Genomic DNA, 21,506 nt, shown 5'->3' with positions numbered 1-21,506 from the left:
TGAGTTGTTGATTTCTGTGTCATTTGGTGTCTTGTGGACACTTGTCTCATTGACAATCATACCACATCTTCATTTTTATATATATTAGCAGATTCTAATTTGTAAAGCAACCAATTACTTGAAAGCCTAAAGCAGTTATGATGTATTGCACGCCGCTGACAGAAACATCACACCATCAAAATTCATAATTTTAAGTTAACCAGTCTTTACGCTAACACACTTCATGAAAATAAAATGAAAAAATCGGTTGGCAAACTCGACCAGGAATCAAACCCCTCCATCGTTTGATTCGAACACGCCACGAAGGGGAGTTAGATTTAATGGGGGAGGGAATGATTCAGATCACTCAGCGATAGGGTACACAGGCATATGTTAATAATCACATGTTCAATCTCTTATCTTTAATATTTCAAATCAACGAAAGACATTTCATTGTTCATTAATAATCAAAATAAAAAAGAGAAAGCAAATCCGGTACATACAAAGCCTAAATCGTAATATCCGGAATTCATCAAAGTCCTTGAGATGATAGAGTATTTGTTTATGAAGCAGCGACCCAACATCACAGTTTACTTTCGTTAGATGATATAAAATATAATTATGCATCACGTTACTGTTGTTTAAGACACAATCTATAACTCTGACTTCAGTCTTCTGCAACTATGAGTATTATGGATGATTTCCTGGCAAGCACTTGGTTTTGGACCCTTTAATAAATAAGTGAACTAATTAATCAAACTTGTCCAGTATTAACTTGTACATAACGACCTTCAACTTACAAGGTGCGAGCAATTGTACAGTAGTGAAGAACCACAACAAAACAATGCTGTTCCTTTGCATTCAGTTTTGTGAGGTGTATTTTAGTATTTGTGTTATGAATTCTGTAAAGAATGATACTTCTTTTTCTATTTTTACAAGTATGTCCTTCAACATAGTTTTTCCGAGTTGATTTGTTTGTTTTTATTTTGTATTTGTTTATACAATCGTTTTTATTGTATTCAAAATCAACTTCCTTTTTTATTGTATTTTAAATTAACTTTCTTTTTCTATTTTTTTAGTTTGTTCGTTACAAAATACTAGTAACCGAAGGTCAACACAAAGTCTTTATAATCATCACGTTTGTAAATAATATTGGAAGCTTGCAATCTCCTCGAGTCTAAACAAGATATATTTTAATAAAATAGAACTGTCAAACTTCTGTCATCAAAATTAAATTCGCTAAAGACTACAAGAATTGAAATAAGGTAACCATTGAACTCTGACTGACGGGCTTCCTGAACTGGTGACGGGATTGAACTATTAAGTGTTTGAGATCTCAAAATTGTGTACATTTTTGTCACATATAAAACAAATGTATGGCAGTAATAATGCTATTGTTTCTTGTCGTATGTATGTGAAATGGATCTTAAAATGTGTTTTCCTTCAGAAATTCGGAACAAAAGTACAGCATACATAAGAAAAATAGATAATTTGCGTATCAGATACTCAAATGTTTATTTAATCTTTTTTTTACTCCATTTGCTTAAACGGTGATATTGCTCACCGTAAAAAAAAGTTATTTCACTCTCCCCTTTTTCAATATTACTTGCTATCTCATTTCTGTATAAATAACAGAGGTTAGATATACTTCAATGAGACAGCAACCCAAAGGACACATAAACAAAAAGTATAACAACTAAAAGTAAAAGAACAGTAATACCGAACTACAAGGAAAATCGATAACAGAACTTCCCTAAACAAAAGAACAAAATCACTGATCAAACACATCAAACGATTGTAAAACAACTGTCATACTAGTAGTATTCATGACTTGGTACAGGCATTGCCTTGTGTAGAAAATGGTGGATTAAACCTGGTTTTATAGCTAACAAAACCTCTCCCTTGTATGACTGTCTACATGCATCGAACATTGCAATAGCCCAGTCTATACAAATTGTACAATTTGTGAATGATATAATACTACACTTTACATGTTTTAGTTTCCTAACCTGATATGTATCACAGGCAAGTTGTCAATCATTTAAGAGTACACTTTTACTAACCTGATATGTATCACAGACAACTTTTATAAGATCTGTTTCTGTTTGGTTTTGCAACGCTTCTGTGTGTACCTTTAAAATTAACAATTGTGTTAAAAAGCCATAAAACAAACTCAGTCAAATCAAGACAGAAAATTAGTCCGAGTGTGTCTCATAACCTGATAGACTTGTTTTTATCTTATTTTATATTATGTTACAAACCATTCTAGCTTTCCTGTTATAATCAATGAAACATTTCATACATATTAAAAATAACGTTTTTCTTGAAATGTTTTGTGTTTCAAAATAAAAGTCAACATATCAACATATCAAAGGATCGTTTTGAATAAATCATATTTCTGGTTCAAATTCAAATGGCTGAATCTTGGTAAAAGTATAATGAGAGATCTAATCTTACATATATTATCTTGCATTTCAACATGATAATGCTCAGTCTGATATATTGGCTTATTCCTCATAGATCTACAAAAAGCATAACTTAGGCAATAATCCCAGGCTAGTGATCAGCAATATTGTCATACTTAAAGTTAAAATTCCAGATTTTTATTGCATACGATGAGGGTTACAACTCTAACCGATGTCTAATAGTTTATTTCCATTCTTGGAAACGTTTGATCAATTGTTTTTAGTGTTAATAAGTACATATGACGTCATAGTTTTAAATTTAGAATTTAGAATTACAAAAGACAAGCATAAAAGAACATTCAATATAACAATTAAAATAACACATAGCTGATAGCTATAGGGTGATAGAGCAGATTGTTGTACATGAACCCCACGTTAAAGCATTGTCAACTGAGGCGAAGCCTTAGTTAACAATTCTTAATCAGGGTAAAAATCTCCTTTATCATCCTCTCTTATACTACTAGTATTACATCTGTGACCTATCTTTAGTTAACTCACCCCATTGATGGTAACCCAAGGAACATAGTTATGTGAAGGATTCAGCGCACGTGTCCTCACCGCCATCTGGTGTTCGAGTTGGTTACCAAGTTGTCCATTGGCACAGGCATCTATTTGGTCATAATTGATACTCTGTTCATTTGCACACTATAAATAAAGTAAGTAAGAATTGGATTGATTTGAATTGAATTGAAATTAAAAAGCTAAGAGAATTCGTAATAAGAAATCTGGCTCATATATTACACGTGAGCAGGAGAGGTGATACATACCTTTTGTGAATGGAGGACACTTGGTTTTCAATTTATATAAGGGTTGAAAACGTGGTTCATAAGTAATACGACTGTCTGGCACGTAGTTCATAAGTAAATTGAGCGTTGAACACGTGGTTTATAAGTAATATGAGTCTTCTGCACGTAGTTCATAAGTAATGAGCGTTGAACACGTGTTTCATAAGAATAATGAGTGTAAGGCACGCAGTTCGTTAGTAAACTGAGCATTGAACACGTGGTTCATAGGTAATATGAGTGTAAGGCACGTCGTTCATAAGTAAATTGAGCGTTGAACGCCTGGTTTATAAGTAATATGAGTGTTAGACACGCAGTTCATAAGTAAACTGAGCGTTGAACACGTGGTTAATACGTGATATGCATGAGTGTAAGTAAACTGAGCGTTGAACACGTGGTTCATAAGTATTATGAGTGTTAGGCATGTAAATGTAGTTTATAAGTAAACTGACCGTTGAACAGGTTCATAAGTAAAACGAGTAATAGACACATACTGGTAGTTCATAAGTTAACTGAGTGTTGAGCACGTAGTTCGTAAGATATATGAGTGCTACTCATGTGGTTTGTACGTTTTTTGAGTGCTGGGCTCGTGGTTCATAGGTTATAAGAGTTCTGAATGCAGACTGGTTTAAAGTGATATGTATGTATCATAATGGTAAAGCATGCGTGCACGAAATGTGACAAAAGTCAAATGAATACAGAACGTGTGTAAGCACTATTTAGTGATGAGAATGAATCGAAAGCTGGAAAAGTAATACGTGTACTGTGGATTCATTATTATTCGTTGGATACCAATTTTCGTGTTTTTGTGGGTAAAGGTCAACCACGAAATCAAATGTTCACCGAATGGGAAATTTACTATATACGCATGTAAGTGGAGTTCCGCAAAACCACGAAAGTAAATATCAACGAACATGTTAGTTTTCCTGAATCCACGAAAATAAATGAATCCACAGTATAAATAATCTAAACATGAAGGAACATAATTATCAGATTATTACCTTTTTAGCTGCTTTGGGAAAATCCACTCTCCGCTGAGTATTAAGATAACTTGCTATACAGTGGCTATAGTTAAATGATGCCCGCTCGTTCTTTAAGACGTAAATAGCACAACTCTGAAATAAATGATTGTATCTACATTGGCTAGAGGTATAGTGGGAGGGTTGAGATCTCATAAACATGTTTAACCCCGCCGCAATTTTGCGCCTGTCCCAAGTCAGAAACCTCTGGCCTTTGTTAGTCTTGTATGATTTTTAATTTTAGTTTCTTGTGTATAATTCGGAGTTTAGTATGACGTCCATTATCACTGTACTAGTATACATATTTTTAAGGGGCCAGCTAAAGGACGCTTACGGGTGCGGGAGTTTCTCGCTACATTGAAGACCCATTGGTGGCCTTCGGCTGTTGTCTTCTCTATGGTCGGGTTGTTGTCGCTTTGCACGTATATACTAAATTTAGTCCTGGTATCTATGATGAGTTTATTTGACACATTCCCCATTTCCTTTCTCAATTTTATCCCTACAAAATGCCACAGTCATTGTTTTTGTAACCATTGTAACATGTTACTGTATATGCTCAATAACTTATCGACATATATTTAGGAGTAACACAGCGGGTATCACATGTGGAGCAGAACCAGCTAACCCCTCCGAAGCATCCGATATATTTGGTTGTATTGTGTATTTTTGTATACTATTATTGTTTTCTTTATCTTTTTTCTGTTTCTTTCTTTTTGCCATGCAATTGTCAGTTAGTTTTTGACATACGAGTTTGAATATCCCTTTCGACTTTCTTTTACAAATTATAAACACGACCCGAGGTAATTCTCAAGATCACAAATTACATACAACAGATCGCACATCTTTTCTTCTTCAGATAAATTGAAAGTTAACATGGGATATGAACAAAGGAGTGGATTGTATATCAAAAAGAGACAGCAACCCACCAATAATTCAGTTAAGACAAATTGAAGTCAATTAAAAACATGAAAACCCAAGCATAACAAATACTTAAACACGTCAGGAACTATATGACATAAGGGGATTGAAAAAGAAAAATACCTAAATATATCAAAGGTCAACTACGTTGCAGCGTATTTAAATTTTTGGTTTGTCATTAGACACGAGACATGAGCGTTCTTCGTGAAGGTAAATCGAAGAAATCGCTCAAGGCGCACGAAATCGATAAAGACGTTTTGGTTCGGGTGTTTAATTGACAACCGGACGAATGTAAGGAGCATGTTCGAAGAACTAACTTTAATTAAAATTGTTCCTGATTAACCCATGTATTTTCAACAAGGCGCTCCTAGAGCATGCAATTTATTAAGTAAATATTTCATTAAGCTGTGTCTATATTATATGTTTTCTAGTACCCGTTTAGACTATCTGTTAGTGGTTATACTGTGATAAAATCAATAACAGTTTAGCTTTGCGATTTGGATGAGTCTGATAAACAGATGAAATCGTTGAAATAGACACATAAGCCTTCGCAATGCTTGAAACGTGCCATTCAAATGGTATATTTTGTATAAGTTTAAGACCTTTTTTAGTATAATTGATCAGGACTGGAAATAGACACATTAACATGTTTAAATTTTTTTTATGGTTAAGACGTGTTTTGGCATTTACAACAGGAAAATTACAGTGGGACATGTTTTAAATTTGTTTTACAACAAACATGATCTGGAACAGCCCACCTTAAGCTTTTCATCGTCAAAAGGTGATGACAACGTGCAAGGCGCAGGCGCAATCAATTTGTTTAACAAAACAGAGATATAGGTTTTGTCAAAAACATAAACATAGGGTGTCACTTTTGTTAACCAGATGCTCCGCAGGGCGTAGCTTTATACGACCGCAGAGGTTGAACCCTGAACGGTTGGGGCAAGTATGGACACAACATTCAAGCTGGATTCAGCTCTAAATTTGGATTGTGATTAAATAGTTGACACAGCATAGGTTTCTGACACAGAATGAATGTGTTCTAATGAACTTAAAATTTTTGTTTTCTCTTAGAGCAATTCACTATGCTGTTGAATATTAATCCTCTCAAAAAAATGTTTGAAGAAATTTTCTTTTTATTTATGAAATTTCAAATGAGAAAAATTGAACCCAATGTTTTTAATCACATCCCCCTTTCCCTTATTCTAAAACTAATCTCAATTAAAATTTCTAATGGAGTTTGCAACAATAACTACTCATTTAAATACATGTACATCATAAAATATTAAGATGTAAAAAAAATGCTTGTTATCACTGAATGGTAAAGATTATTTTAATTTATCAGTTGGTAGTTTAAAGTGAACATACATTGTATATTGTATATAACAAAGATTTAAGTTGATTCTGGACAAAGAAAGATAACTCCAATTAAAAAAAAATCTTGCTATTGCACAATATTTTGCAATTAGATATTTCTTGCTTACTATTCTGGACAAAGAAAGATAACTCTAATTAAAAAAAATATTGCTATTTCACAATATTGTGCAATTAGATATTTCTTGCCATTGTGCAATACTTTGCAATTGAAAAGACTTGCTATTGCACAATACTTAATATAATAATTTTAGATCCTGATTTGGACCAACTTGAAAAATGGGCCCATAATCAAAAATCTAAGTACATGTTTGGATTCAGCATATCAAAGAACCCCTAGATTTCAATTTTTGTTAAAATCAAACTAAGTTTAATTTTGGACCCTTTGGACTTTAATGTAGACCAATTTGAAAACAGGACCAAAAATGAAGAATCTACATACACAGTTAGATTTGGCATATCAAAGAACCCCATTTATTCAATTTTTGATGAAATCAAACAAAGTTTAATTTTGGACCCCGATTTGGACCAACTTGAAAACTGGGCCAATAATCAAGAATCTAAGTACATTTTTAGATTCAGCATATCAAAGAACCCAACCAATTCATTTTTTGTCAAAATCAAACTAAGTTTAATTTTGGACCCTTTGGACCTTAATGTAGACCAATAAGAAAACGGGACCAAAAGTTAAGAATCTACATACACAGTTAGATTCGGCATATCAAAGAACCCCGATTATTCAATTTTGATGAAATCAAACAAAGTTTAATTTTGGACCCTTTGGGCCCCTTATTCCTAAACTGTTGGGACCAAAACTCCCAAAATCAATACCAACCTTCCTTTTATGGTCATAAACCTTGTGTTTAAATTTCATAAATTTCTATTTACTTATACTAACGTTATGGTGCGAAAACCAAGAAAAATGCTTATTTGGGTCCCTTTTTGGCCCCTAATTCCTAAACTGTTGGGACCTAAACTCCCAAAATCAATACCAACCTTCCTTTTGTGGACATAAACATTGTGTTTAAATTTCATTGATTTCTTTTTACTTAAACTAAAGTTATTGTGCGAAAACCAAGAATAATGCTTATTTGGGCCCTTTTTTGGCCCTTAATTCCTAAACTATTGAAACCAAAACTCCCAAAATCAATCCCAACCTTTCTTTTGTGGTCATAAACCTTGTGTCAAAATTTCATAGATTTCTATTAACATAAACTAAAGTTATAGTGCGAAAACCAAGAAAATGCTTATTTGGGCCCTTTTTTGCCCCTAATTCCTAAAATGTTTGGACCAAAACTCCCAAAATCAATACCAACCTTCCTTTTGTGGTCATAAACCTTGTGTTAAAATTTCTTAGATTTCTATTCACTTTTACTAAAGTTAGAGTGCGAAAACTAAAAGTATTCGGACGACGACGACGACGACGACGACGCAGACGACGACGCCAACGTGATAGCAATATACGACGAAAAAATTTTCAAATTTTGCGGTCGTATAAAAACACAAACTTAGCAGGGGCGGATTCAGCCATTTATAAAGAAGTGGGGGTCATAACACGGAACAAAGGGGGGTTCCAACTACATGTCCCCATTCAAATGCTTTTATCGTCCAAAAAAGGGGGTTCCAACACCCCCCACCCCCTGGATCCGCAACTGCTTAAGGTGTCACCGCCAATTAATGCTTACCTCTATCAAGTTACCAACACATTCTGCTTCTCCATGCTGACAGAAAAATTTATACTTATTTGCTTCTTTCTTTTCCTTAAACGACATGAAATATGTTTATTAGTATACAGTAGTGCTAATGAAAAATAGAGAAAAATAGGCAAAAGAATAAAACAAAAATTGAGATACGCTAAAATACAACAATAAAGATTAAGAATTGAGAATTGAGAAAAATGGTGAAAGGTTAAAGATACAGAAACGAAGAACCTCCTATCTATCATAATAAACACGACACCAGAAATGACAACCAATATTCGTTCAAATATTATCAAAAATTAAATCAACTTAGCGAACCCACATGCACTCATTCATGATCAAATATCGGGTATATCGACACTTGGATTCGCTAAAAAATATCTATTCTCAAATAAAGCAGTCATTTTTTACCACTGCAAGAAAGGAGAATAACAAGTTGACTGATAAACTCATCATAGAAACCAAGATTGAAATTGTGTATGCGCGTTTTGTCTACAAAATACTCATCATTGACTCTCGAAACAAAAAAGATAAAAAAGGCCAAATAAATTTTAAAGTACGACGTTGAAGAGCATACGACCAACAATTCCTAAAAAAATTACCACATACAGCTTAAGTAATCTATTCCTGAGACATGAGCAACATCGGCACATATTATCAAACTTACCATAGCATTTCCATATGGCACCATTGTTATAGTAAATATGTCTGACACTTTGGTAAAAGCTTTCCATAACGAGGTTGTAATGAAATCTATACAATCTGGACATAGTGATTCGTGGTATAATGTAACATTGACTAGTTTGGCATCACGTTTCTCTGTTTGATAGTCTTTACATTGGTCGAACACCTGTAAAAATAAAAGGTTTAAAACGTGTTCAATGCATTAAGAAACCGCCTCGGTATTTCGTGCTTGTATCGAGTGTGGGAGGTCGTGGGTTCAAACCCTGATTGGGTCAAACCAAACCTCTCAGCTAAACATGCGGCATTAAGGAGTAAGAGCTACTTTCGGCTCGGAGTCAAAATAATGTGCCCAAGAATGGCGACATGTCTTCGTGTAGACTAGAATGTCAAAACCAGTCTGTATCGCCAATAAAATGGAAATTTCAAGAGCTTGTCACTGTTTGTCTGTTATTTGATCCAAAAGCATATCTTAACTATCTTCAACATATATGCTTCATTTTATATACTTCATTTAAAGTAACCAAACTCGATTATTTTGTATATAATATATATATATGTGTGTGTAAACAACTCGTCTAAACATCAACCCAACAATGTTAGATCTGTAAATTTGCTTTCGCAATTTTTTTGTTCTTCCCTCGCCGGGATTCGAACCCATGCTACTGGGATATCGTGACACCAAATCGCCTGCACTATAGCCGTCCCGCTAGACCACACGACCACCTGGGCTTCACAAAATAATAAAGCTTTCGGTGGTCGAGTGTTACCTTTCCTCGTCAGTTTTAATCTAGCGTCGTACTACAGTACATGATATATAAGGCATGGAGATGTTATTGTTACAGATCAGCTCAATTATCTACAGTAAAGGATCCTACAAATTAATGCAAGATACAGAAAATAATTATATTTATAAGTACGTCTGAGTCAGTGACAACTCTACAACAAATTTATCCATCGGATCACCGGCAATGATGGTGATACATTGCTGTGTACATTATGTATATACAACTCGTCTTAACATCAACACAACAATGTTAGATCTGTAAATTTGCTTTCGCAAATTTTTTGTTGTGTGTAAGATATCGATATACATGCTTTTTAAGCTCTTGTAGTCCTGAAAATGCATGAACTATTTGCCACTGAACGTTTGAAAATTGGCAACCAACAGTCAATCAATTTTAACTTGTGTAGTATAAGGAGACAACCATTTGTGTACATGTAACATAAGGTGACGACCATTTGATATTTATTTGTTTTTTAAAGAAGACAGAAGGATTTTGAATATTAGTAACTCCATTAGGAGGAAATCAAAATTGTTCCTTACAGGAAAAGAGAAAGATATTTAACATTTCCGATCATTCAATATGACAACAACATAACCAACAATACAAACAAGTAATAACTTGTTAAGTGACGGTATAAGTTTTTATTAAAGACGGGGTGTCATTAAACAGCTCGCAATATTATTATCCACCACCATACAAGTGAAGCGGATATCAGTTTTAGTATATATAACATATGACAAAAGATTTCAATTAAAGTCAAATAAATAAAATTGTCAAAAAGGTCAGCCTGCATGGTTACAAGTCGTCTTAGCATGTTTCAAAAGAAAGAAATATACCAGCTTACATCAAGCTAGGCTGACTGGCTAGCAAAGATACTTCACATAGTTTTACATGTACATCAGTTTTTTTGTGCCTGTCCCAAGTCAGGAGCCTCTGGCCTTTGCTAGTCTTGTATTATTTTACAATTTTAGTTTCTTGTGTATAATTTGGAGTTTAGTATGGCGTTCATTATCACTGAACTAATAGTTACTCTGTTCTTCCGAAGGAACTACAGTACCGTTTATCCTACTTGACCCAACTAATATATAGAGATTAATACATGGCCTTTTCCATATCAGCCTGGGTATCATCCAGAGACCCCCATATCAGCCCGAGACGGAGTCGAGGTGCTGATATGGGTCGAGGGATGATACCCAGGCTGATATGGAAAAGGCCATGTATTAATCACTTTATCATATACTTCCGACAATAGTTTTATGTAAGGCAAATAAACAAATGCAATAACTAAAACAGTCAAAAACTTTATAAAGAAAATAAATTATGAATCAAATATACTATAATTGTCCAACAACAGCACATCACTACCTCCTTATATATGTATGGTAACATTTCCTATAGAGGCATTTTGAAACATTGAAAATTTGGAAAAGTTTACGATCATTACTAATCCATGTTTGTTGTACTATAAAATGATTCATAATTGTCAATGGCATTTATTAGCAAGTACTAAACTATCCCCATAAAAGTTCCCGTAAATTTTGACGTCGTCATAAAAAAACATCTGACGTCACAATGGAAAAGTAAACAACCGATACCGGAAACACCGGAAGAAACTTGCACGAGAGGCACTGATATGGGTTTTTTGCACGAGAGGCACTTGATATGGGTTATCTGCCCGGGTGGGAAGATATGGCTTGTGCACTTCCGCCCATTACACATATGCAAAAGCTATCATATTAATGCTAAGTATATGATAAATATATTTATTACATTGGTTGCATAATAAAAACCGATAATTTCACATGTGAAATAAACTTGGCTATTTCACTCTCTGACGTCATACAACAATAGGCGTTGTCTAGACGTTGATAACGGCGGACCAAAACAAATTATGAATACGTCGAAAAAAAGATATAGTTCCTTACATGTTTTACATTAATTTTAAAAAAAAAGCCATTTGCCAATGTAATAAAAAGAATAACTAATTAAAGAATTCATGATCAAATATCGAAAAATATTCAACTCGTGACCGAATAACACTGATAATTAACTCATGCGCTACGCGCATTCGTGAATTAATGTGTTGTTCGGTCACTCGTTGAATAGTTTTCTCTATTTGAATTCTTCCATTAGTTATTCTATAAATATTTAGGGGCAAGATGAAGGACGCCTCTGGTTGCGGGAATTTCTCGCTGCATTGAAGACCTATTGGTGACCTCTTGCTGTTGTCTGTTCTATGGTCGGGTTGTTGTCTCTTTGACACATTCCCCATTTCCATTCTCAATTTTATTAACACTGTATCGAGATTATATGAACATATTACACCCAAATACGTTACAGCTAATTTCCTAATTCATGTAGAGCAAGACTTTAGTTAGCTTGCTTGCTTGCTTTGTTTTTGTATTGTACAATCATTAGGATAACACCCAGTTAAATTCAAATATTATATATACAGGTTAAACTATGCCTATATATATTGTCAATCTTATTTACAAAGCTTGTATAAACAAGTATACAAAAAAGCAAGCAAGCCAATCAAAGGTTTGCTTTACATGCAGTAGGAAATAAGCTGTAAAGATCCGTTAACTCCTATAACATGTATAACAGATGTCCTATTATGAACCAAAAGAAATGTCAAAATAAAACAACTTGACGCATTCAACAATGAGCAAAGCCCATACCGCCCATTAGTCCACATATCTTTCCAACGAGAGCGCTGGATCGTTATGAGTAAAGATACAGTAACATGTACTACACAATAAATATATAACTTAAGTACGACACTACGACAAATTATATCCATCGGTTTATTGGTCCGAGTACACAGTTATTTCGTAGTGCATTTCTTTTAGACAATAAATGAAAATTAAAAAAATCCCACCTGCGCTTTCTCAATAATATTTTTACAGTGTGTTGTACTACTTTTGGGACAAATTATGTCAAAATTATAGAAAACTTCATCAGCTCTAACTCAAAATGTGAACAATTTTATGTTAAGGGGTCTTGAAATCTTTTGACAGCTTCCGAAGTGCTAATTTTTGACCTTTTTTAGCTGGACCTAATCACTACTTTACATTAATATTTATGACCCAATTTTACAGTGTCATTTCACCCCCCAACTTGCTATATGAGGCATAAAACATGGAGAAATAAATTTGGAAGAGGTATAACACAATTTGGCAAGTAACACACTGTCCACACTAAGGACTAAAATCAAAGGACGATAATTGTACTCGGACCTATTGGCTGAAAACACATTCTGTATAAATAATAAATAAATAAATCGTCTGAATATCAGCCAAACAGTGTAAGATCTGTAAATTTGCGGAGTTCTATATTCTGTTCAATAGGAGAATGGCATAGTAACGTCGTGATTGCATTGTGCATCAAATTCTAAATTTCAAAGTCTCTATATATAACATGTACATTTGAAAGGGATCAAACAGTAAACACAAATTCGTTTACTCCTGTAAATTTTATATAAAACGGAAAATGTATTGACATAAAATATAGTTTCAAATAAAACAATTTCTAAGACAGTTTTAGAGAAAACACAATTAAACATAAAGAGCTGCATCGGATAAAAATCGACCGAATGAAAGTGCGTGTATATATGTACATGTATGTAAGACTCAATTTAAGACTTTGTTTGATTTTGGAACATTCAAATACGAAAAAGAAGATGAATTTTGGACTGTTAGTAGGGTTCTTATAACAACTCAGTTTTCAAACACTTACAGACTTTCTGTAGATTAACAGATGTATTGATATACATTGGATAAGATCGATTTCTATCCGACGTACATGTAGCTCAATATTTTGATTTATTTATGTACTTCTTTCTGAAGAATATTAAATTCGCTCTTTCCCCAGAATTATAAAATTTCTTGCATCCTTTTTTTTATATATATTTTCTGCTCTAATAGGTATATCAACTTTGCATATTTCTTAAACATCCGTTAGATTGACCATTTTCGTTTATTATCAAACAAAAATCTAACTAACAAACGTCGACCGTCGAAACAGAATTGCGTCCATACGGAAACAATTGCATGACGTTATGCATTGTTACGCTTCCTTTGTGACGTTTTCCGTTGGAATTTGAAATCAAGGGCCTATCCCTTGGCACTCAACGGTAGTTTACCAAAATAAACCGTGGCACTATAAGGGTTAACTGACATCATATCATGTGACAAGTATAAAAAAATGGTTTTGAAACAACAACTACAAAAAACGTTAAATAAATCATGGTAAAACGTGATTTAGTCAAATATAGAAACCTCATATTCCCATTAAATTTGATTGAATGTTTAATGTTAAATTTTATGAGTGCATTTTGACTTTTAATACAGAAGAGTTTTGCGTTTAACTTAAACAGAAGTGGATTGCTTTATTAAACAGCCATTCAAACAGTTACTGAAGAAAAGGATTCTTGATATTTATTTTTTGTACATGTATTTTGTTGCTTTTATAGTTTTTATGGATAGATTTTCCGAGCGAGTGATTGCCAATGAGACAACTTTGCACCTGATACCAAAAGATGTAGAAGTTAGAAACTCTCATAGTTTCCGTTTAAACCAGGTATGGGTATGAGACCGCATCATAGCAACCAATTAGAGAGAGACCCCGACATGAAAAATGTATCTAGCAATTCAAAAAGAAAAATTAATGAACCGATCCATGAAAAAAACAAAGAAGTGGGCTCCTCTTAGGCAGTCAGTGCCCCCACCCCTTACAAAAAAATAGACCCGCCAATGCTCATCATTTCATTGGATTTATTTTAAAATAGTTACTCTTCTTGACCCTCAAACAAAAATACAATTTTACAATATAAGGGAGATAACCATAAGAGAAATATTACCTTGCATCGTTTAGCTGTTTCTGGTGTGGAGCACCACAGGGATGGTGGCAAATCACATTCTGTTGTTGATGTTACAATTCCGAATAAAGCAAAAACTGCAATTAGCGACAATGATATAAGTCTTTCCATTTCTATGTAAGTTATGCGTTCGTATGCCGCTAATCACCTGTAAGTGTCATGTGTAAATATTTACAACACGTGACTATGAATCATGTGATTAAGAGGATCACATGAGGTCACCTTCTTTAAAGACATGTGGTTTTTAACTGATTCCCACATAATAAGTATAAAATAAACAACAAATAAGACATAAATAATGAATAAAAAATTGCGGTATAATATTATTTCAATAAAAAAGAAAATAGCTTTCAGTATGCAACAGATTATGATAGCCCCCCAGATAGCAATACTTTGTTGGGCCAACATTGGTGATTGGCTGGCACAGTTGGTAAATAGTTGGCGTTGGCAGCACAATAAGAAACCGACGTTGGCCCAACAAAACTCAGCCAACAGTTATTTTGACACTATTGGCCCCTTATTGGCCCAACAAAACTCAGCCAACAGTAATTTTGACACTATTGGCCCCTTGTTGGCCCAACGACTTTCCACAAACTGTAATTTTGGTGTTATTGGCCCAATGTTGGCCCAACATTTTCTTACCAACTGTTATTTTTAAGGTAGCTTGCCCAACGATATTTGACTTACGTTATACATTGGTTCAGTGTAAGATCTTCTGACTGAAACTACTGAACCAATTTTATTCAAACTCTATTTGAATGATTCTATGTTATCATAGAGACTATAGATTGTGTTTGAAGGGCATTGAGGACTTAGTAAAATATCAAATAATAAAGTCTTCCCAAATAGGACTATTTTAAACCGTCTGTGCCAAGAGCTAGAAAATTCTTAGTATTTTGAATAATTCAAAAGTTTTTAAAACAGTATACTAGTATTTATAAAAAAACAACAACATATCATTGATATTTCATGACAATATTGAAATATGAGCCAACATTGTGCCAACAATATGCCAACGTATTAAGTTCTTATCTCCCCGTATTATACCACAGAATGTTTTATTTTTTTTTAGATATTATTTCAAAGTTCAAACCAAAAAATGTGCTCTTCATTCTCTTTATCTAATATTTTCAAATCTGTGTAGTCATTTAAATGTATTTATCTTAATGATTGAATAATTTTATGCACAAACAAAAAATACTTAAAACCAGCCCCAAAAAAACAAATAAATTTTTAATATAGTTTCTGCAAGTTGTGAAACGAATCAACTGAACTCAGCAGCTCATTTGACACGAGTGTTATATCACACTCTCCACATGACAGCCGAGATTGACCTGCCAATAAAATATACATTATATACTAGAGGTAAATATTTCTTAATAAATAACATGAAATGCATGAAAATCATGTTTGACAAACTGAAGCCATCGTTGGCATACTGCTGTTCGACCAACATTAGTCCAACATAATTTTAATACTAGACGACGTTGGTAGACTGTTGGCAAATAGTTGACATTGTTGGCAGATTGTTGGCAAATAGTTAACCTTGTTGGCATACTGATGTTGGGCCAACAAAGACCCAACATGTTGGGCCAACTGAGGGCCGATGAGCAAAATGACGTTGGCCCAACATAGTTTTCCAACATTGGCCCAACAATGTTGCCAACAGAATGCCAATATTGGCCCAACACATGTTTGCTATCTGGGCCTGGTTTAAAATTAAATATATATGTTTATAGATCTTTATATACAAATATATTGTATAAAAACAAGAATCAGTGAAACGTACTTACAGAATTAATGGATGATAATGTTTATATGCATGCATTTCCTTTACTTTAATATTTTTGTCGTGTGAGCTCAAGCGGGTACAGGGGCGGATCCAGCCATTTGAAAAGGGGGGGGGGGGGTCCAACTGTATGTCCCCATTCAAATGCAGTGATCGTCTAAAAAAAAAGCGGGGGTTTCAACCCCCGTAAGCCTCCACACACCCCAACTCTTTTTTTAATTTTTTTTATCAATATGCAAGAAGGATACATGTACGTATTTCTAGTGTGTATATAAGCTTTTAAAAGAATTGTCTCGACGAATAATAATAGTAATAGTGTGATAATATTATGCATTTGCACGTATATTTAAAATGACAAGTTGTATACATACAGATAATCAAATATAATACCTTTTTAAAAATGTATTTACTTGTCTATAATTGTTCCAAACGCACAAGTTTTTACAATATGATACGTAACAAACACATGTATATTGAGTCTTGATGGTAAAATGCATTTTATGGTATGGGCTTTCATGGTATGGACTTTGCTCATTGTTGAAGGCCGTACGGTGACCTATAGTTGTTAAATTCTGTGTCATTTTAGTCTTGTGGAGAGTTGCCTTACTTGTCTTATTGGCAGCCATACCACATCTTCTTTTTATATATATATAATTTACACATAGCTTCAATTTATCATAGGAATGTGGGAATTTATCGAAAGTTTGCTTGTTTTTTGTTTTTTTGTGTTTTTTTTTTTTTTAATTACTTGATAAGTAAATAATTCTCTGTAATATCTTATCTAAACAACCGTACACATCAAATACCAATGTAAGAACACGTTTTGAAGATTAAAATGATATTGTATACTTCATACATATTCATGATATGTTATGCACTTTAAATAGATTTTTAAAAAGTTCAGGACAAAAATAGCAAAATTTCTAGTCCGTCGAACAAACACCGTACGTGTTTTTAGATTTTGTTTTACCTGATATTTTTCCGATTCGCTTCAAGTCTTTAAAAACTTCACTTCTTACTCTATTTGTATGCAACACGGCCATTGTTATGTCATGATTGAATTTTTGCTAAACGTTCGTTGAAAATACATTTCATGCTTTCAATAATCTTAACTGGAAACCTTAGTTAGAAACGTTACGTCGGAGAAGAACAATTAAGTTAGGCAGAGACCCCCCCCCCCCCCCAAAAAAAAAAACGAAAAAAAAAAACGATGAGCTGTCCTGAGACAAAGCGAGGCTAATTCCAGTTTCTCTGTGGATAACTGGAAGGATGTAGATTATGACTTAACAGAAGAGTTCTAAACTGGATATGATATTATATGTTACTTGAAAAAAGAAACCAATAACGATCTCAAAAAGAAGAAAATAAAACATGATAAGGAATAGAGGAGAAATGAGAGAAAAAAAACAAAGAAGAAGAAAGCACAGATAAAAAGCACTTCAAAGCTATACACTCATGGTTGATAAGATACACAAAAGATGTCAAGATTCAAAAGGAAAAGGTGAGAAAAGATGGCTAAGATCGGGAGTAGGCAGATAACAAAATTAGAAAAAAGGTAATATATAATCGTTTCACCGTTTAATTTCCCATCGCCTTTTAGTCCAACTTGGATAAAATTACTGATAGCAAATAGTTAAGTATATTGAAAAACAATTGAAAAGTGTAAAATACCAATCAAAATTAAAACATTGAATGGAGCGCTAATTAAACGAAAGGTTTTGAAAACAATATATATCATGTGTTCTAAATGCTGTGTAACTACTGCATGCCTTATAAATCCTCGATGAAATCCACAGCGATTGACAAGGAGGGACAACTCGCAAAAAAAAAAACGGAACAGCAAAACAAAGAAAGATAGAGACGAAGAAATCCGAAGAGAAGAACGTGCACAATGACGAGGAGATTACGAAGAAAGACGATAAAGTAATCAAAATAAAAGTAATTGATACGACAAACTTTGAACTTTGTCCTTAATTTGTTATATATTGTATTTTAATCCTTAATTAGAATATCGCGAGTACTCTGAGAGGGTAAACAGATCCCGATTCAATGTGTTTAATGGAGTCGTGGTAGCATGCATGCGTTTATTGCAAGATGTCAAAGGTTTAGCATTCTCGGAGTAAGAACAATGTGTCTTGGTATGATGATCTATGATGACATGTTTTGGTTTGAAATACAATGTAGCACTAAAGAATCCGGATAAGGTGTCGATCTTGTTCAAATCAGGGTTATATTCATTTCTCATTCAAATGTCCTAATTAGTGTATACATGTTATATTTGCCGCTGGACGTTAGCATCAACATACTCATCGTCGTCGCGATCGTCATCGTCATCGTAATTCATCGTCATCTTCATTTATTAATCAATGTAAGTTAATACGCATTTCAGAAGAAAAAAATAGGAGAAAAGATAAAAGACAAAAACAAATTCGGGATAATAAACCGTGTAATAAATAATAGTAAAAAATCAGGACGGTTTTTAGAAGTTACTAACATATAAATCTTATATTGACAACTTGATTGTAGCAGACTGTGCGTTTACCCCTAGATGTCTTCTTTGTTATATGTCTCGTTGGGTTCCTGTCACATTATTTAAAGCGCATTCAACCCCTCCTTTCATTCATATGTGACAGTGTTATATGCTATCAAAGTAAATAAATGTTTACGATATTAAAGTTAAGAGTGAACTTTTAGATTTTTTATCCTGTTTGTTGTGATAACCAAATGATAAAAATTTACAAAACTGCAGGCTTCTTAATTGTTTACATGACCACACCTTAAACAGCAAAGGGAATAGTCGTACCGGCATACATTAGGAATAAATGCAACGAAATGGCAGTTTAAAACTCAAGATTTGCGGCGATGAAAAATAAACACAATGACAACTTGAAAATGAATTTCCTAGCAGAAGCTTAAGGTCACAGAACAGTAAATATAGGATAAGTCATAGATTGTGGTGAAATTTTTAATACAACTGATAAAATAATAATCAAACTTAAATTTGTGTGGCAACAGTATAATATTTGTTAAAGAAATATCAATAGATTTAGGAGATGTGGATGTTATGATTTTAAGACAAATTTAAGAACGTTTTTTATCCATTTTGCGTGAGTTCTGTACAATTGTGCATTTTTTTTTAAATGAATTCATGCAATATTATAAAATTTCAGAAAATAAAAGAATCAATTAAATATTTTTCAATATTATTTCAAGTACGACATTCCGCAATTGTATAATTTATGTCTCACGAGGTCAATTTTCCGAAAGTTTCAAATTGTACTAAAATTCACAATAGTGGCGTCATTGACAAGATGACAGCTACCCACATGTATGTGTCCTTTAGACCTGCAAAAATGAGCAAAACCAAAATAATATAGTAAGCTTTAGAGACATTAATTAGCTGTCAAATTCATGTTCACTGATTTAACCTTAATTATCATATTTGATTTAAAGCATAGTTATTAGTATAAACAACTTGTATCCAATTTATGAAATATCCAAACGAAAACAATTACATTTGTAACACTAGCGTGGATCTAGCCGGCGTTAATATTCATGAGGCTAGCCGTCAATAATATTCATGACATCAAAACCGCGTTCGATGAAATGTTTTGGGTAGTTATTAGATTGTGACAATAAAATAACTTTTGCTAGATCCACACTAGTATTTGTAACAATGCATGCACTCGTTATTATGTATCAGTATTTCGTGCTATTTTAGACGGAGTGCCAACTTATTGTTCAGCCAAAAAAAAAAGCATCGGCATAAAAAATCCTAAACAATCCAAAAAAGAAAACCAGCGGTCAAATTTATGATAACAATAAAAGAAAAAAACACCAACAATGACAGATTGCAAACTAGTTCAACCACTAAATTGCTGCATCCTAACTTGAAATAGGAACATAAAACAAATGGCGCGATTAAAAGCTATCAAGCTAAACTCTAATATAGGGCAGTTGTGTAACAGCACAACTTTCATTTGTACGAACAGACTTTAAAAAGCAATTTTTTTTATTTACGAAATTTGATTGACCCCTAAGTTCTGCACGAAGAGCATCGCACCCATAAAATAAAGTACAAACAAAAAGACAATTTGAAAGTATAGAAAAAATTCTTTAAAAAAACGGATCTTAGAGTATTCGAAGATTCTTGAGGATTTTCAAAATTAATCCAATTTCATCTTAGTTTAAACATATTTATTTATAGTGGATTGGGAAACAAGTTTTGCAACTTATATTAATCCCTTTCCACTTTGCGGGTGCGAATGCTGCCTTGTAGCGGCATTAGCCTGCTCTTTTTCGAAATCTACAAGGGTGTCTTTAATAACGTGCAGGAGATATGGCTCTCTCTTAATACGGGTCAGCCATAATACTCATTTATCGTCCCTTTCCGACGGACTATCATCAGTTCCTCGAGACCATACTCGCAAATGGTGTCAAGGGAGAGCCGAAAATTCAGTTCCTGAAATTTTCATCCCAGACGGGAATCAAACCAGGAACAGTTTCATATAATTAATAAATCATGTTTTCCAAGACTAAAATATCCTTCAGAACATAACAAACGGATTCTGTGTAAATACATGGATCGTATTTCAGTCTATGGGCTCATTAAAACTAGACTTCTATATTGTAAGTTGTTTTTTTGTCGGTAATGGATAATTGAAAACTGACAGGAACTTGCTTTTTCTTCTTACATTTCATTGATAATAACCGTGTGATCGAGCTCTTGAATTGCATAGACAAAATTACACAAAACCTTTGCGTTATAAGGCAAACCTTTGCGATATAACGGAAACCGCAAACCTTTGCGTTAAACGCAAACCTTTGCGATATAACCCAAACCTTTGCGTTAAAACGCAAATATCTTGATTTCAATTAAGTTTCATTAAGTTTTGTATATATGTCCGTCTGTCATTCATTTCGGATGTGATTTACTAGTAGATAAAAAAGAAACATACATGCAAGGCCAAATCATTATAATAAATATGCATAGGAATAATAGAATACTTGAAGTGCAATTATACATGAATTAAGACTGATTTTTGAATCAGAAAAGTATATAATTTAACAAGAAAATAGATATATATAGTTTAGTATATAGTCATATTCAAATTGAAAGATAAAAAATAATG

The 21,506-nt window shown here is 33.5% G+C and overlaps 1 protein-coding gene across 1 annotated transcript; it reads right to left on the bottom strand.

The window, feature by feature from the left end:
* Positions 1-386: 386 nt before the first annotated feature.
* On the bottom strand, positions 387-14,780 carry LOC143054220 (gamma-interferon-inducible lysosomal thiol reductase-like). Its single transcript, XM_076227148.1, has 7 exons — positions 14,568-14,780; positions 8,905-9,087; positions 8,223-8,297; positions 4,228-4,341; positions 2,943-3,089; positions 2,043-2,111; positions 387-707 (listed from the first exon to the last, which is right to left on the bottom strand). Exons 1-7 carry the CDS (start codon positions 14,694-14,696, stop codon positions 633-635), a joined length of 792 nt encoding a protein of 263 aa, XP_076083263.1. The 5' UTR covers positions 14,697-14,780; the 3' UTR covers positions 387-632.
* Positions 14,781-21,506: the final 6,726 nt, after the last annotated feature.

This window comes from Mytilus galloprovincialis, chromosome 12 (genome assembly GCF_965363235.1).
Source record: "Mytilus galloprovincialis chromosome 12, xbMytGall1.hap1.1, whole genome shotgun sequence".
Classification (NCBI taxonomy): domain Eukaryota; kingdom Metazoa; phylum Mollusca; class Bivalvia; order Mytilida; family Mytilidae; genus Mytilus; species Mytilus galloprovincialis.
The sequence above is the reverse complement of the archived record's forward strand: the minus strand, read 5'-3'. Positions and strand labels throughout refer to the sequence as shown.

Coding starts and splice junctions, on each gene's coding strand:
- LOC143054220 (XM_076227148.1), bottom strand. CDS start 14,696: ATGGAAAGACTTATATCATTGTCGCTAATTGCAGTTTTTGCTTTATTC. Junction 9,088..14,567: donor AAACAGCTAAACGATGCAAG/GTAATATTTCTC, acceptor TTATTTTTACAG/GTGTTCGACCAATGTAAAGA. Junction 8,298..8,904: donor TGCCATATGGAAATGCTATG/GTAAGTTTGATA, acceptor ATGTCGTTTAAG/GAAAAGAAAGAAGCAAATAA.